This window comes from Ursus maritimus, unplaced genomic scaffold (assembly GCF_017311325.1).
Source record: "Ursus maritimus isolate PB19 unplaced genomic scaffold, ASM1731132v1 scaffold_10, whole genome shotgun sequence".
Taxonomy (NCBI): Eukaryota; Metazoa; Chordata; class Mammalia; order Carnivora; family Ursidae; genus Ursus; species Ursus maritimus.
The window spans coordinates 68,666,919-68,683,965 of record NW_024423344.1 but is presented as its reverse complement, the minus strand read 5'-3'; the positions used below and the strand labels follow the sequence as shown (position 1 = coordinate 68,683,965).

Genomic DNA, 17,047 nt, shown 5'->3' with positions numbered 1-17,047 from the left:
TGAGACAGATGAAAAACGCCTAATTCCCCTTTCTTTACAGTCCCGGGAAATGCTGCTTTCCAAAAACCTGGCTAAGCCAACTGACGTATTTTATTCCTGACAACACAAATACACTCAGCCACCCAACGAGCAGGTTTGTCAAAACTAATTAAAGTCAAAGTCTGGTTTTACTTTTTCTTTATACACTGAATTTTTTTCCTGCTAACATCTACTCTTCTTTGCCTCCTTGGCCCACTTAGCCATTCACAACCACTTTATGCTATCCTCTCTCACAAGCCATGTTGCTATGATTTAAGTTCTATCGTCCCGGCCTATCACACTGGCCAAATTTAGTTGCTCTATTATCAGTCAAGACTGAACATATTTCCAGGAAAACAATTCTATAAGGAAAGCCAAATTTTTCAAGAAGCCAATATCATAATCTAGAAGTAGTCACACATCTGAGATTTTTAAATGCTGAACTAAGCTTTATGAACCTGGTACAGAATTTAAACAACGAGTTCATCACAGGAGAAGAGTTTCACTCCACCAATCGCATTTTATAGAAACATTTAACGGAAGATTGTATTCTGACAAGCCATCGTTAAAGGGTTAAGAGTTTTACCTTCATTAACTCTGATAATAAACTGTAAACATCTATAATATGGGTTCATGAATTCAGTTATTTACTTAACCATGTATCTTACTAAGACATTTCTTTCACAAGACATGTGAACACTAATTGAAGCACTCCAGGCTAATTGCTGGTGTTGGCTGTTTCCATCCAATTTCAGAGATAACTCTGCATAGTTTGCAACATTATATATAATTAGTTCTCTGATCTAAAACACACACAGCACCAATAGAACACAATTCCTGATGTCAGAAACCAGTTTTTTCCCTGGTTCCACCCCATTCAAACAGAACTGGAGACAGGAAGAATTACTGATTTCTCCATGTAAGTTAAGTGTATTCTACTGACATTATCAAACTAAAATAATTACCAATTGCATAGTTTTTATTTCTGAAAGTATAACCAGGTATATGTAATTTTTAAATGATTAAAACAATTTAAACAAGAATCTTTTGGATCCTATTCATAACACAATTTTTTTTTAATGTTCTCATTGCACTGAAAGAGTTAATACTCAAAACTAATTGGGATTTCTTTTCTTTTCTTTTTTTCCCCTAACAAATTTGGAAATGAACTGAAACTGCTCCCTGGTGTGAAAGCTGAATCCAACAGCCACCTGCAGGATCAGCGACCAACACTGCCAGATGCTACAAAGCCTTTGATTTCCAGTAGCGAATTCGGCCACATTTAACTCATGTGACATGAACTAACGGCAACAGCATTTTCAATCATTCTTTCTTATTTTTTTTTTTTTTTCCTAAATACAAACTCTAGCTTTCTGCTCACTATATATGAAACAGCTGCAGTAGATAGATTCATTCAGACTCACAGCTTGGGCCCTGGTTTTCTTAATGGCTTCCATGATGGCATCCATGTTGAGGTAGCTTTTACTGGTGGGAGCTGGGCCAACACAGACAGCCTCATCCGCCATTTTCACATGAACCTGAAGAGACAAATCTCTGCATTAACAGATGCTCCCAGCAAAAAGACCTCTCATCATTTGTGAATATACATAAAATGCAAATGTGATTGTTTCCCTTATCCTTTAGGTAGATGGATCTCTTTTTGAAAGTGCAGTAAAAAAGGAACAGTGTAACATACCAGCTCAGGAACTATATTAACCATGACTTTCATTTATTACAAGCCTAATCATTGTCTAGCCAGATAACGTACACAATATTCCCTACCAATTTGATTAAATAAAACCCCTGCAAACAACGTTGGCCCCCTATTCAGTTCATCTACATATACATCTTGTATCAAAAACTACCCTGTTACATGTAGCCAGAGTAGTCCAATATTTTCCTAACAAGCACTCATGCCCAGTTCTAAGCAAGCTCCGCAGGACGTGGGGATAATTAGAGAACTGAATGAAGGGATGCAGTGAGTGTCCCTGCACAGCATCAGGTCAGCACCAGGCACAAATTAAAGTCCAGAACTAAAGAGCTCAATATCAACGAGCCAGAAAATCTTGACACTCATTCAAATACTCTCACATTTGATCTTCATCCATTTTTACCTTTACTTGTAGAAGAGCTGATACGTGCATTAATTCTAAGCCTACTCAAAACTTAGAAATATATGCTCCATTTTTAAGACTACTCACTGTACAATGTGTTAAACCTATTTTTGCTTGAGGTGAGGCATGCACTACTGAAAAGAGTAACTTATTTATTTCTAAAAGAAACTATTCTTTTAAAATTAAAACGGGATTCATATATCTTTGAAATGGCTTTCCCTAACAGTTTTCCAGTTTAAGGAACCTCCAATCCGTTTAAACTTTACAAGGCAGACATAAAAACAAGAGCACCTACATCTACCTGGACATTTATGACGTCTAATATGGAAAATATTGTTGAATACTGCTAAGTTCTATTCTTCAGCCATGAATTTTTAAGAAGCATATTGTTTTAAATGAAAAATAAAACCTACAAAAAATAAAACCAATTCAGTCATCTTTTAGAAAGTTCAGAGTTATCTTTATCAATTCAATAAGTAAAAAATTACAATGTGCCCAAGAGATTTACACATCAATATTTTAATAGAAAATACTCAAATATATACACTCTGCAATATCTTTAATAACATCCCCTGCAAGAAAAAGCATCCAGGCTCGCAAAGGGATCCTAAATATTCCCATGGTCAAAGCAAGGTTCTCCTTGTGGTTATTTTTGCCTTGCTTTCCACCCCCCCAACCTCAAGTTCTTCTCCCCTCAGACCAGAAAGCTTCTCCTCTACTGTGCTCTGTCCAGTTCAGTTCCTATGACTAGCAACTTTATTGTTGTAATTGTGGCTGTGGTTTTTTTCCTACAAGGAAGAAACTAAACAGTGAGCAATCCTTAAAAAAAGAATGCATTAGCCAAGTGGGGATAAACTAAAGTTAAATCCACATTTATTCTGTGTATTTTATCCTCCTCCAGGTACCTACTATTACAGACACACTTAAATTTTCACTTCTACCACTGGGTCTTTCCCAGATGAATCTCCTTTAATCTGAATTCTGATGGTACTTAGTGCAAATTTTGGCATTTAATTGCACCCTGCCTAGCAATGTTATTCTGACTGCTTTAAAGACTATGTCTATTATAATTAAGACACTCTCCTCCACCAGATTAGAAGGTCCTGCAAGATAGAGGTTATGTCTTAAATCCTTTTTTTTTTTAATCACTCCCACCACAATGCTATGTGCTAAAAGCTTATTAACTCATAGATACACATGGATGGCAGTTTATTTAATAACTTTCATTGTTAAGCCATCGTCTTATTTTTTTTTTAAGATTTTATTTATTTATTTGACAGACAGCAAGCAAGAGAGCACAAGCAGGGGAAGCAGCAGAGGGAGAGGGAGAAGCAGGCTCCTTGCTGAGCAGGGAGTCCAATGCAGGGCTCAATCCTAGGATCCTGGGATCATGACCTGAGCCAAAGGCAGACACTTAACCAACTGAGCCACCCAGGCACCCCTAAGACATTGCCTTTGAGGTGAAAGTCTAGCACAAATTAAAAATTCTCCAATCTTAGCAATACATATGGGAACTGAAGGTTGTATGGGAAGAAATTAAAAGACACATACACACATACATGTGTATATTTGTATGTCCAAAATTTTTATAACAAACATGCATCAAAAAGTAAAAGAGAATCTAAACAGTATTTTGACTTACTTCTAGTCTTTTTTTCTAAATATATTTTGTAACCATAATGCATATATAATTTCACATCCTTTTGTTTTATAACTAACATCTTAATAGACATGTTTCCTGTTATTACAAACTGTAAACATACTGAGAATCTAGCTCAGTGCCTAACATATTTTAGCAGATGATCAATTCTGTTCAAATAAACACTCAAATAAATTAATGTCAAAAGCGGGTCAAAACTGCTTACCAGCTTTACAAAGAAAAGACAAAACATGCTGTTTCTAAATGGTTGATTGGTTTCTTTTATTTCTCAGAAACAAACCTTTCTTCAAAGGTAGAAGCCTATACCAGCATCTCAACAAACCCACAGTGAAGCCCAGGGTCAGTACTAGCAACATTCCTGGGCAAAGCCATTTGAAAGAAAAAACTGGAATCCTTTGCTACCTTAGTTACCAAGGGGATACTTATGAGTCAATCAGGAAAGAAAAATTTTTTAAACTTTTGAAACTCAAATTTCAATTTTGTTGTCGTTATTGTACTAAACGTCTGAGGCGATTTCACTGGGTTACTAATAGAAAACCAACTGTATTCAAGCCGGGTAGGTGCTCTTCTGAAGAGTGACCTGTCACTGCCTACACTGACTACATGGATTTATGTTTCAAGAATTTCAACATCTTGAAAAATGTAAATTCCTTTTTATATACTTCAATAATATGTAACAATCAGAGAAGTTTAAACTGAACTAATCAATTATCTAGGATATTGCTGGTTACAAGTTTCAAAAAGAAAAGAGATTTTATTTTTTTTTAAGATTTTATTTATTTATTTATTTGACAGAGAGACAGCAGCGCGAGAGAGAACACAAGCAGGGAGAGTGGGAGAGGAAGAAGCAGGCTCCCAGTGGAGGAGCCTGATGTGGGGCTCGATCCCAGAACGCCGGGATCATGCCCTGAGCTGAAGGCAGAAGCTTAATGACTGTGCCACCCAGGCGCCCCAAGAAAAAAGATTTTAAGTATGAAGTAGTCTTCAGAAACTTTCCAATAGGTTTTTAAAGATTATTAATTTCCTCCTCAAGCATTGAGTTTTATATTTTAAGTTTTATTATTTAAATAGAAAAAAATTACTTGAGCCAACCTTTTATTTTCCAAATAATATTCTAACAAAACAAAGTGTTTCTCAACTTACAGAACTGAAAAAAAAATCATCTTCCTCATTAACTTTTTTTCAAATGTCTTTAAGCACTTGGATATAGACAGGTTAAAAATTGTGCCTGAGGGGCGCCTGGGTGGCACAGCAGTTAAGCGTCTGCCTTTGGCTCTGCCTTTGGCTCAGGGCGTGATCCCGGCGTTATGGGATCGAGCCCCACATCAGGCTCCTCCGCTATGAGCCTGCTTCTTCCTCTCCCACTCCCCCTGCTTGTGTTCCCTCTCTAGCTGGCTGTCTCTATCCTGTCGAATAAATAAATAAAATCTTTAAAAAAAAAAAATTGTGCCTGAATTTTTAAAACTGAGTTAATGGAAAATTTCATATTAGCCCATTAGATGCCTCAGATATGCTTTAAAAAGATACTCTGTTTGGTCAAAAACATTTCATCTTAGTGTTAAAAAGTACACTAGACCAGATCTGAGTGAAAGCTTTTCAATACCTTCTCAACTAATACAGATTGAAAACAATAGGGAAGATAAGCAGCTTTGAAGAGGTTTCCTCATGCTGGGAGGGTTTTTTTTTTTAAATCTATCACTCAGGAAGATTTGTAGTCAGGTGGGCACTCTTTACCGTGTCCATGAATACTTGAGTTTTCCCTGGGATATCATCCAATGCAAACCCAACACAAGGTGAGACACTGCCAGGATGAGAAAATGTAGACTAGACGTGCTCCTTTCCCTAGAAGACCAATGCCTCATACAATCTGCCCAGACTTCAGTATCCACCAGATTCTTTATCAACAAGCAAAAGTCACCCTTAAAGACTGAAAACGTAAAGAAAAGAATGCCAACTGCATCAATCTTAATTTGAAAACCCAGGGGAAAAATCATTTTTTTTCAGATTTTACTTTTTTTAAACTAATCTCTACACCCAACGCAGGGCTTGAACTCACAACCCCGAAACCAAGAGTCACACACTCCACAGACTGAACCAGCCAGGCATCCCCGGAAAAATCATTTTTTTAAAAATCGGATAAAATCTTATTTCTAAGAGGAGGAAAAAAATAACTTTTTTCTCTATTCTATACAATGTACATAAAGAGATTCACACAAATGTCAACAGACTAGCATTCTAACATATCCTTCTAGAAAGGCAATTCATTCCTAGAAAAACAAAGAATGATTTTTCAGGGGCACCTGGGTTGGTCAGTCAGTTAAGCATCTGCATTAGGCTCAGGTCATGATCCTGGGGTCCTGGGATCAAGCCCTGGGTCAGGCTCTCTGCTCAATGGGGAGCCTGCTTCTCCCTCTCCCCGTGCTTATGCACTCACTCACTCTCTGTCAAATAAATAAAATCTTCAAAAAAAATTTTTTTTTCAAAATCAGTAAATACTATATTTGCTTTGATTCCACCTTGTAAAACTACATGTGTGGCACTGACACATTTATTCATGATTTTTGGATGGCAGAATTAGTCACTTTACTATTTTTCTTCTGTTGTAACTTACATAATTTTCAAAATGGTAAAACCACAAATTAAAAGTTACAAGGAAAAAAGAACAGGTTTTTTCTAGTTGCGAAACTCTCAATCTATTTTCTAAAATCCTCTTTTCCCAGTACAGAGATTCCTCAAAAACTTAAAAATAGAGCTACCCTATGACCCAGCAATTGCACTACTGGGTATTTATCCAAAGAATACATATATAGTGATTCAAAGGGGCACACACACCCCAATGTTTATAGCAGCAATGTCCTCAAAAGCCAAGCTATGGAAAGAGCCCAGATGTCCATACACACACACACACACACACACACACACACACACACACACTGGAATATTACTCAGCCATCAAAAAAAAGAATGAAATCTTGCTATTTGCAAGGATATGGATAGAACTAGAGGGTGTTATGCTAAGCAAAATAAGTCAGTCAAAAAAGACAAATGTTCACAGCTGAACATAGGGAAAGGGAAGGAAAAATAAGATGAAAACAGAGAGGGAGGCAAACCATAAGAGATGCTAAACTCTAAGAAACAAACTGAGGGTTGCTGGAGGGGAGAGAGTAGGGGGAAGGGATAATTGGGTGATAGACATTAAGGAGGGAATTTGATGTATTGAGCACTGAGTGTTATATGTAACTGATGGATCATTAAATTCTACCCCTGAAATTTTTTTTAAAGATTTTATTTATTTATTTGAGAGAGAGAGAGAGAGAAAGGCCACAAGCAGGGGAGGGACAGGGGGAGAGAGAAAAGCAGGCTCCCCACTGAGCAGGGAGCCCAACCCAAGGCTCGATCCCAGGACCTCGGGATCATGACCTGAGCCAAAGGCAAGATGCTTAAGCCACCCAGGTGCCCCTACCCCTGAGATTAATAATATACTACATGTTAACTAAATTGAATTTAAATAAAGAATTTTTTTTTTAATCCTGTTTTCCTATCAGTAAAAGGAACTGTCCCAGAACCAATTATGGAACCAAAGGGTTTACTGAGTCTTTATTTGGCAGGGATGCATTTCTGAGAATACGGTAAACAAAAAGAGAATGAAAAGCAGAATGACTTGAACAATATTCTCATCCCACTGACACCTGGTGTCAGGGAGCAATCCAAAGGATGGAGTAGGGGAGAGGAGACACAAAGTATGAAGCAAAACCTTAGCAAAAGCAATGTCAGTGTACCAAGACCACAGTGAAATGGATTGTGGAATGGGGAAGGGGGGGCAGAGGTAAGTATCAAAGGGTGGGGTGGTTATGGTTATGATTGGTTGCAAAGGTTGAGAGAGACAGAGTAATTGCTGAGGAAAGGTTTGAAGTGGAGGGTTTTTTTAGTTTAGGAAAAACCTGAACAAATGCCCTTGAGAAGGACTCTCTGGAAAGTAAGGAGCTTAAAAACACCTGGGAGATGAAATAATTCACTTTGACAATCAAGTGGCAGAGCTGGGAGATAGAGGGAAGCAGAAGACAGGGAAAGGGATAGAGGTCACCCCCCCCCACACACACACACACACACAAAATATAAGCCAGAATTTAAAAAGAAAAAAGATGAAAGAGAGGGTGCCTGGGTAGCTCAGGTGGTTAAGCGTCTGCCTTCAGCTCAGGTCAGGATCTTTGGGGTCCTGGGATCAAGCCCCGAATCAGGGAGGGAGGTGTCTCCGCTCAGCAGGGAGTCTGCTTCTCCCTCTTCCTATGTGCTCTAAGTAAATGAATAAAATCTTTAAAAAAGAAAAAAGATGAAGGAAAATCAGACAGGAAAGACAAACAGGACACACAGAAGGACAGACAGAGCTTGTTACACAGTTCAAGACAAGCTCCCAAAGCTCCCACCCATTCCACGGTTGCTGTGCTGCCTGGAAGGGCTTCTCCAAAGACATTCTCAACCCACCACTGCAGAGAAAGCAGCAGAGATACGATCAAGAATGTGCCTTTCCTTCTTAATGATGGGAAGATGCCAAGAATGGGCATACATACAGGTAGCTTTATAGATCTGTTGACAGAAATTAAAGGCTCTGGCTTTTGGCAGTTGCTATTTTTTGTGTAAATCAAGAGACAAGATCACCAAAAGAGGGGTTATTGGTGGTATAAGAAGATTATAAAAAGGGCTGGAAATGGTCACTGGGAGCATGGGGAAGCAAACTAACAAGAGAAATCTAGTAGGACCGCCAGGTATAAATTTCAAAATTCTTGTTGTGAAAGAACTTAATGCCAACAAAATGGCACAGCCTCTATGTCAAACACTACAAATTCCTCAAAAAATTAAAGAAAGAAATACCATGGGGTGCCTCACTGGCTCAGTCGGTGGAACATGTGACTTATGATCTTGGGGTTGTGAGTTTGAGCCCCAAGCCAGGGGTAGAGTTTACTTAAAAAAAAAAAAAGAAAAGAAATCAGTATCTCAAAGAGCTATTAGCACTCCCAGGCTCAGTGCAGCACTATCCACAATAGTTAACATGTGTTTGGAAACAATCTAAATGTTCATTGACACCTAAGTAGATAAACAAAGTGTGGTATATATGCTTACAGTTGAATACTATTTGGTCTCTTTAAAAAAAGGAATTTTGCAATATGTGACAACATAGATGAACTTGAGGACATTATGCTAAATGAAATAAGACAGACAGACAAAATACTTAGGTTTCCACTTACAGGAGGTATCTATACTAGTCAAATTCCTAAGATCAAAGACTGGAATGGTGGTTACCAGGGGCGAGGGGAGCAAGAAATGGGGAGTTACCAACAGGCATAGTTCCAATTATACATCAGATGAATAAGCATTGGAGAGCCGCTATACAACATTGTTTAAATACAGTCAACAATAATGTACTGTACACTGTTAGGCTAGATCTCATCCTGAATGTTCTTACTACAAAATTTGAAAACAATGAACAAATTTAGGCCACTTCGGTCAAATGCAACTCTTAAGTTCTTTTGGAGATGATGGTGGACACCAAAAAGCTGAACAGGAAAAGCTGGGTAAGAATCTTGCTAAAAAGTTTATAATAAAAGCAACTCTCATTCCAAAGTCCACCACACACACATTTATGAAATGAGCATTTCTCAGCAAGACAGCTTACAGCAGGGGTGCCTGGGTGGCTCAGTGGGTTAAGTGTCTACCTTTGGCTTGGGTCATGGTCCCAGAATCCTGGGATCCAGCCCCATGGCAGGCTCCCTGCTCAGTAGTGAGTCTGCTTCTCCCTCTCCCTCTGCCCCTCCCCAATGCTCGTGCTCTCTCTCTCGCTCTCTCAAATAAATAAAATCTTAAAAAGAAAAAAAAAAAGAAGAAACCAAGACTTTAAAAAAAAAAAAAAAAGACAGTATACAGCACAGGGCACCTCAGTGGCTCAGTCAGTTGGGCATCTGACACTTGGTTTGGGCTCAGGTGATGATCTCAGGGTCCTGGCATCAAGCACTCAGTGGGGAGTCCGCTTGAGGATTCTCTTCCTCTCCTATTGCCCCTCTCCCTGTTCATGTGTTCTAATAAAATAGATAAATCTTAAAAAAAAAAAAAAAGGCATACAGCCTTGTTTCACATGCTGCATAAAATCCCAATTCTTGTCAAATCACCAACTTGCATAAAAGGGTCACCAGGGGAGGCGTAATAAAACTCCAAAGGCAAGATTTTATTTTTATAGTTGCTATAAGACAATCAGAAACCCTCCTCTCTGATGGTGGGATACCAAAAATAAGGAATTCAAGTACAAGGCACCACCCCAGAGGTAAATGCCTTACTAAATTCCCGTATCATGTCCATTCAAGGGTGAAAGGTCTCGGAAATATTTCAGCCAATCCAAATATCTTCAGTGGTACTAATTCTACTAATAAGGATCCATTTCTAATATCCATACTGCTAAATATTAAACGGCTATGTCTCCAATGAAAACCCATTTACTTAAAAACTCAGTATTAACTGAGATACAGAAAGTTGTAAATGCTTTTAAAAGCTATCCCTGGAGGGGTGTCTGGGTGGCTCAGTTAGTTAAGCGTCTGCCTTCCGCTCAGGTCATGATCCCAGGGTCCTGGGATTGAGCTCTATGCCAGGCTCCCTGCTTAGCAGGAGTCTGCTTCTCCCTCTCCCTCTGCCCCTCTCCTTGCTTGTGTGCACTTTCTCTCTCTCTAATAAAATCTTTAAAGAAAAAAAAAAAAGCCATTCCTGGAGTGTTGATAAGAGGAACTGAACAGACCGACAATGTAGTTTAAATGAACACAGGGGTCTATGCCTCTCTGTTCTGAAGGAGTTTAAGATAAATTACAGATATCATACCACTGTGGCAGACCACTACTTTGCCCAAAAACCTTCATTTCCCTGCTCCCATGGCACATGACTGCCCAGGTAAAGACAAGATTTATCAGACTAAGAGAGTCTGAGTCACCAGGATCAGAAAGGGCAATGTACAACGTGCAAATTCTCCACAACTTAAACATGAGCATATTTTCTGAATTTTGGCCATGTTCTTTCCCTTAATCTGGAACACAGATTAACCAAGTTCAACAATGCAAACTAAAGCAACTTCCTAGGGCAAGGGACAGCCAATGACAGTGAGGGCCCAATATAGCCCAATGCCTGCTTTTGTTTAAAAAAAAGAAAATGCTTTATGGGAGCACAGCTATACCTATCCAGTTACTTACTATCTATGGCATCTTTTATGTTGTAACTGCAAAGTTGAGTAGTTGGGACAGCCACCTAAAATATTTACTCTGAGTCTTTATAGGTGAAGTTTGTCCATCCATGCCCTAGGGGAAGGCAAAGCAATAACCAAAGCCCCTGGACATCCTGGGAAATACACTGGCATTCCTACCTAAAATTATTAGATGTTATGTGAGAGAACACTTGAAAGTCACCCTATTTAAACCACTGTATTTTGTTGTTGCTGTTGTTGTTGTTGTTGTTGTTTTGAGTAAGCTCTGTACCCAGCGTGGAACCCAAAGCAGGGCTTGAACTCACAACTCTGAGATCAAGACCTGAGCTGAGATCAAGAGTCAGATGCTTAACCGACTGAGCCACCCAGGTGCCCCTAAAACCACTGTATTTTGTAATATCAATAACTATTACTTGTAATAATATCTCAAATATAATCACTGCTATAAGCACCAACTCAATTCTTCTTAGTGAGAAGAACCAGATTAGTGAACTGCATGCAGTGATTTCATTAGAATATGGCCAGGTCAATCTTAGAGTTTCTCACAGTCAAAGACAGAAATAACTGGTAGTTACATACTTTTTGTACGGTACACAATGGGATCTGACCACCCCAAACATCCTTGCCGAGTGCTCCAAATGGCAAAGTCTAAACCACCCCTTGATCCTCAGCAGTTTCTGCAGCTAGTCACATAAGCTAGGCAACTAAGTAAAACAAGCACCCATAGTGTGACTATTCTAGAACTACTTGCTTCCTGATGGAGGGGCAATAGTTTGTTTACTGCTTGCTACAAAAACGTGCTGAATCCTTGACCCTAGCTGGCAAAAACGTTCCCTGAGTATTTCATATTTCTGCACATCATACAAGAAAGGCACCAACTGCCTATTGTCTCAAAGTATATTTGCACAAGTGTTTGAACAGCCAACAGCCCTAAAAGAGAAGGACAGTGTCTGACTCTGGGGCAAAGCGCTGAGATGCTAATAGTCCATTATAAAAGATTCACTATGTGAGAAGAAGGCTAAACACAAACCATTTCATGTGCAGGTATCATCTGACCCTCTTCATATCACCTTCTCTTTGTCTTTGAATTGGGACTTGGGGAACCAGAAAAAAATGCAGATACTCTGACCACTGCCATGGCTGTGAGGAGAAAACAGTCCTTCATGTCTGACCCAGCCACCTTTTATCTTTTTTTTTTTTTTTTTTAAGATTTTTTATTTATTTATTTGACAGAGATAGAGACAGCCAGCGAGAGAGGGAACACAAGCAGGGGGAGTGGGAGAGGAAGAAGCAGGCTCATAGCGGAGGAGCCTGATGTGGGGCTCGATCCCAGAACGCCGGGATCACGCCCTGAGCCGAAGGCAGACGCTTAACCACTGTGCCACCCAGGCGCCCCCACCTTTTATCTTCTATCAGCACCATGAAACTGAGAGAGCTAACTTGTTAGCCTGCAAGGACAGTAAAATCTCACAGTAAAGATTAGAGTAAAACAGAGTTCTTGACAGGCCTGTGCTCCTTAGCTGTGACACAACCCACTTCATTTGTCGCCACTCCACAGAAGGATCACATCCCCCTGAGGAACTTGTGAGCCGACGACCAATGTTACCACATGGACACTCCCACCGTTGCTCGGATGGACTGTTGTCTACTTTGGGCACTGACAGCATTGCAGATGTCATCCTTGCCATCTTCTAGGACATGGGTTACTTCCCTAACATATAACAATTTTAGGGGGTTTTTTCCTTGTGTTTATGAGCAGAAGAAAATAAGAATAAACTTCATAACAAGAGATATTAAAAACAAAAAGCATTGACAGTGGTTGATAACTTCCCATGCTGCAGGAAGACTGAATAAATAACCATTCCAACATTCCTTGCTTCCCTCGACTATCAAGGGCAAAAAGCAAGAGAACATTTCCCAGGGGTGACTGGCTGGCTCAGTCACACTGGAGCACGCGACTCTTGGTCACAAGGTTGTGAGTTTGAGCCCTCACATTGGGTGTAGACATTACTTAAAAATAAAATCTTAAAAAAAAAAAAAAAAAAAAAAGAACATTTCCCAGACTCCCTTGCAATTAAGGTACATATATGTGACCCCAGTTCCACCAAACAGGCACACCCAAAGAAATGAGAGTAATGTAAAGTGGTTTTACCACTGCAGGCCAATTACATCTCATGCCAGGCACAGAAGTAAAGGAGTCAGTTCTTCTAGGACAGCTCTAGAGGAACTTTTGGGTCTATTCCAGAACATCAAAAGTGGCAAAAATGATCAGTAGTGGAAGCTGGGTCTGTTCTCTAAGAGACTTGTTTCACCTGACTGGGTTGTCCATGTCTTCTGGCCCTCCTGGAGATTCTGTGACCTACCTTAAATGCAACAGAACTAGGGTCAGCAAACTTTTTCTGTGAAGGGCCACAGAGTAAATAGTTTAGGTTTTGTAGAGCATAGACTCCATCAAACCCCTCAACTCTGCTTTTGTAGCACAAAAGCAGCCATACACAATACAAAACCAAATGGGCATGGCTGTGTTTCAATAAATCTTTATTTATAAAAACCATGTGGTGGGCCACATTTAGCTCACAGGCCATCATTTTCCAACCCCTGTCTCAGAAATGCTTTTCAGTCCAAACTGGGTCAGTCAGGATTCTCCAGAAATAAAGTAACACGATCAAACATGTTTACCTGAAAATAACACAAACATGTGAGGGGGACTAGAAAAACCAACAGAGGATGGTGAGGTTCAAGGAACTAGCAAGAGTGGGAAGCCATAACCACCCTAGTCCCAAAGGGGCTTGGAGCAGGAAGTATATAAGTAGAGCTAGTGAACATGCGGGCCCAACAGTTGCTCCAGCCCTCGAACAATATGGGCACTGCCAAAACTGAGACAAGCAGGGAAGTGGAGGTGGGATAAACAGCCTGATCTGCTTGATATCTTCAAACAGCCAAGCAGAAACACAGGGCAAGGAAGCTCAAGTGATAGACTCCATAGATGCCAGTGTCCTGCTGATTGATCCATAAAAGAAGAAATTTAAGAAACTGGAGTTCATCAGAATTTAAAGGTTTTGCTCTTCAAAAGACACCCTTAAGCACAATGCAATACCAATTCCCACCAACTAGGATGACTATAATAAAAAAAAAAAAGACAAATACTAATAAGCATAGGCGTGAATGAGGAGAAATGTGAACCCTCATACACTACTAGTGGGAATGTAAAATGGTGCAGCTGCCTTAGAAAAGGGTCTGGCAATACCTAAAAGTTTAAGTATAGTTACCAAATGACCCAGCAATTCCAATCCTAAGTATATATGCAAGAGAAATGATAACATATGTTCACACAAAGACCTGTACACACCTATTCATAACAGCATTATTCATAGTAATTAAAAACTAGAAGCAACCCAAATGCCCACCAACTGGTAAATGAATAAGATGTGTTATAGTCATACAACAGAACAATACTCAGCCAAAGGGGGGGACTGATCAATGCAACAACACAAATAAATCTCAAAAGCATTATGTTAGGTGAAAAGAAGCCAAACACAAAAAACCAACAACTATACAATTCCATTTAATTGAAGCTTCTAGAGAATGCAAAACTACAGACAGAAAGATCAGTGGCTAAAGAGATGGAGGTGAACAAGGAGTGACTACAAATGGACACAAGGAATCCACATGGGCAATGGCAATGTTCTAGAACTGGATAGCAGCGAGGGTGGCACAACTCTGAAAATTTACTATAATTCTATAATACAGAATATATGTATTATAATACAAATGGGTAAACTTTATGATAAGCAACTTGTACCTCAATAACACTATTAAATAAAAATCAGTAAGGTTCATATTCACTTTTTTAATCCACTACGCTGTGAGCTCTGCTATGTAAGGAACTTCTGGCACATAGCACAGTGACATATACTACAAATGTTTGATTAATAACTGCAGCTAATAAAAAGTCAGAATTCACCTGACAAAGAGAACTCTGGTAACAGAAGGCACTTCAGAAGGGCGCTCCAGCAGCAGATGGAGGGCATCCAATGCACAGAGCCCAGAGAGACCAGAGGATGGTTAGGGAGAAGAAAGCCATGCAAATGGAGGGACAGTCATCAGTGCTGCATGCCTCAGACTGACCAACTAAGGTGGGGAGTCAGAGAAGTAGCTACTGAATCTAACAAATCAAATCTCTGGCCATTGTGGGGACCAACAAACAAATAGAAGCCTAGCATCCCCGAGTTGAAGAGCAAATGCAAAGAAAGAAAGAAAAACTAAAGACTAGCCTTTCATGCGGCTTAACTGTAATGTTTGGCAATGCAGGACATTTTCTCTGTAACTACTGGGAAAGCTCAGTACACACACAAGGTAGTCAATACAACTTTCTGATTGCAGACTGATAAAACTTTTCAAAAAGATCATCCCACCACAGAGAAATACCTAACAGATGTGAGCATGTGTACCTTACAAACCTGACTAGAAGTCCCTAAGATGGGAACAAAACTACTATCAGCAGCCAAATATATGGCCTTAAAGACGAAAGAAAGACAACCTAGGGGCACCTGGGTGGCACAGCGGTTAAGCATCTGCCTTCGGCTCAGGGCGTGATCCCGGCGTTATGGGATCGAGCCCCACATCAGGCTCCTCTGCTATGAGCCTGCTTCTTCCTCTCCCACTTCCCCTGCTTGTGTTCCCTCTCTCGCTGGCTGTCTCTATCTCTGTCAAATAAATAAATAAAATCTTTAAAAAAAAAAAAAAAAGAAAGAAAAAAGAAAGACAACCTAGAAAGCGATCCTATAAAATCTGTGGAGATTTGATCACAAAGTTCTGGAAACGGATGGTGGCGATGGTGGCACTACACTGTAAATGTACTTTATTCCACCGAATTACACAATTAAAAGTTAATAAAGCAGTAAATTTTACTTTATGTATATTTTACAATTAAAAAAAAAACTATACAGGGGTGCCTGGCCAGCTCAGTCAGTGGAGTGTGGAGCTCCTGATCTCCAGGTTTGTGGGTTCCAGCCCCCACTGGGTGTAGAGATTACCTGAAAATAAAATCTTAAAAACAAAAAAAACCCATAGAGATTCAATCACGATTTCTAGCCTATCGCTGACAAGCAATTATGAAAAAAAGCATTTGTAGAGCTTAGTTATGTAGTAAAAAAAAAAAAAATACAAATAGTACCACCTAAGAAAAACTGTAGCAAGGGAGGAAAAAGTGAAAACAAAAAGAAGAGACAAGAAAATACCAATAACAAAATGTGGGCTCAGCTCTAGCTTGTAACCATTTCCCAGTTGCTAAACAAAAGCTATCACGCATGCATTCAGGATTGTGATGATGAAGACTTAAGTCCACATACATCCTATTTCGGAATACAAATTTCTGAAACAATGGCAGAGTGAAATTCAAGGAATAGGATTAAGAAATAACCTCCAGGGGCACCTGGGTGGCTCAGTCGTTAAGCATCTGCCTTCAGCTCAGGGCGTGATCCCAACGTTCTGGGATCGAGCCCCGCATCCGGCTCCTCGCTGGGAGCCTGCTTCTTCCTCTCCCACTCCCCCTGCTTGTGTTCCCTCCCTCGCTGGCTGTCTCTGTCAAATAAATAAATAAAATCTTTTAAAAAAATAATAATAACCTCCATTTGTTGGGGCACCTGGGTTGCTGGGTCAATTGAGAGTTGGACTTCTAGTTTCAGCTCAGGTCCTGATCTCAGGGTCATGAGATTGAGTCCGGTATCAGGCTCCGCACTCAGTAGGGAGTCTGGGATTCTCTCTCTACCTCTCCCTCTACCTCTCACCCTGCTCACAAAAGCTCTCTCTTAAATAAATCTTTAAAAAAATAATAATAAAGAACCTCAATTTGTAATCAGGGTATTTTTTTTAAGATTTTATTTATTTATTTGAGAGAGAGAGAGCGTGCATGTGCATGAGCAGAGAGAGGGGTAGATGGAGAGGGAGAAGCAGACTCCCCGCTGACCTGCGCGACCGACACAGGGCTTGATCCCAGGACCCTGAGGTCACAACCTGAGC

General features: G+C 39.9%; 1 protein-coding gene across 4 annotated transcripts in view; it reads right to left on the bottom strand.

Annotated features, from left to right (window-relative positions):
- The window catches only part of PCCA (propionyl-CoA carboxylase subunit alpha), a 389,990-nt gene that overhangs the window by 322,495 nt on the left and 50,448 nt on the right, over positions 1–17,047 (bottom strand). For all 4 annotated transcript variants that reach the window (XM_040624198.1, XM_040624204.1, XM_040624209.1 and 1 more), the window contains one exon: positions 1,443–1,556. In XM_040624198.1, coding sequence (XP_040480132.1) covers positions 1,443–1,556 — 114 coding nt within the window. The remainder of the gene's footprint in view (positions 1–1,442; positions 1,557–17,047) is intronic.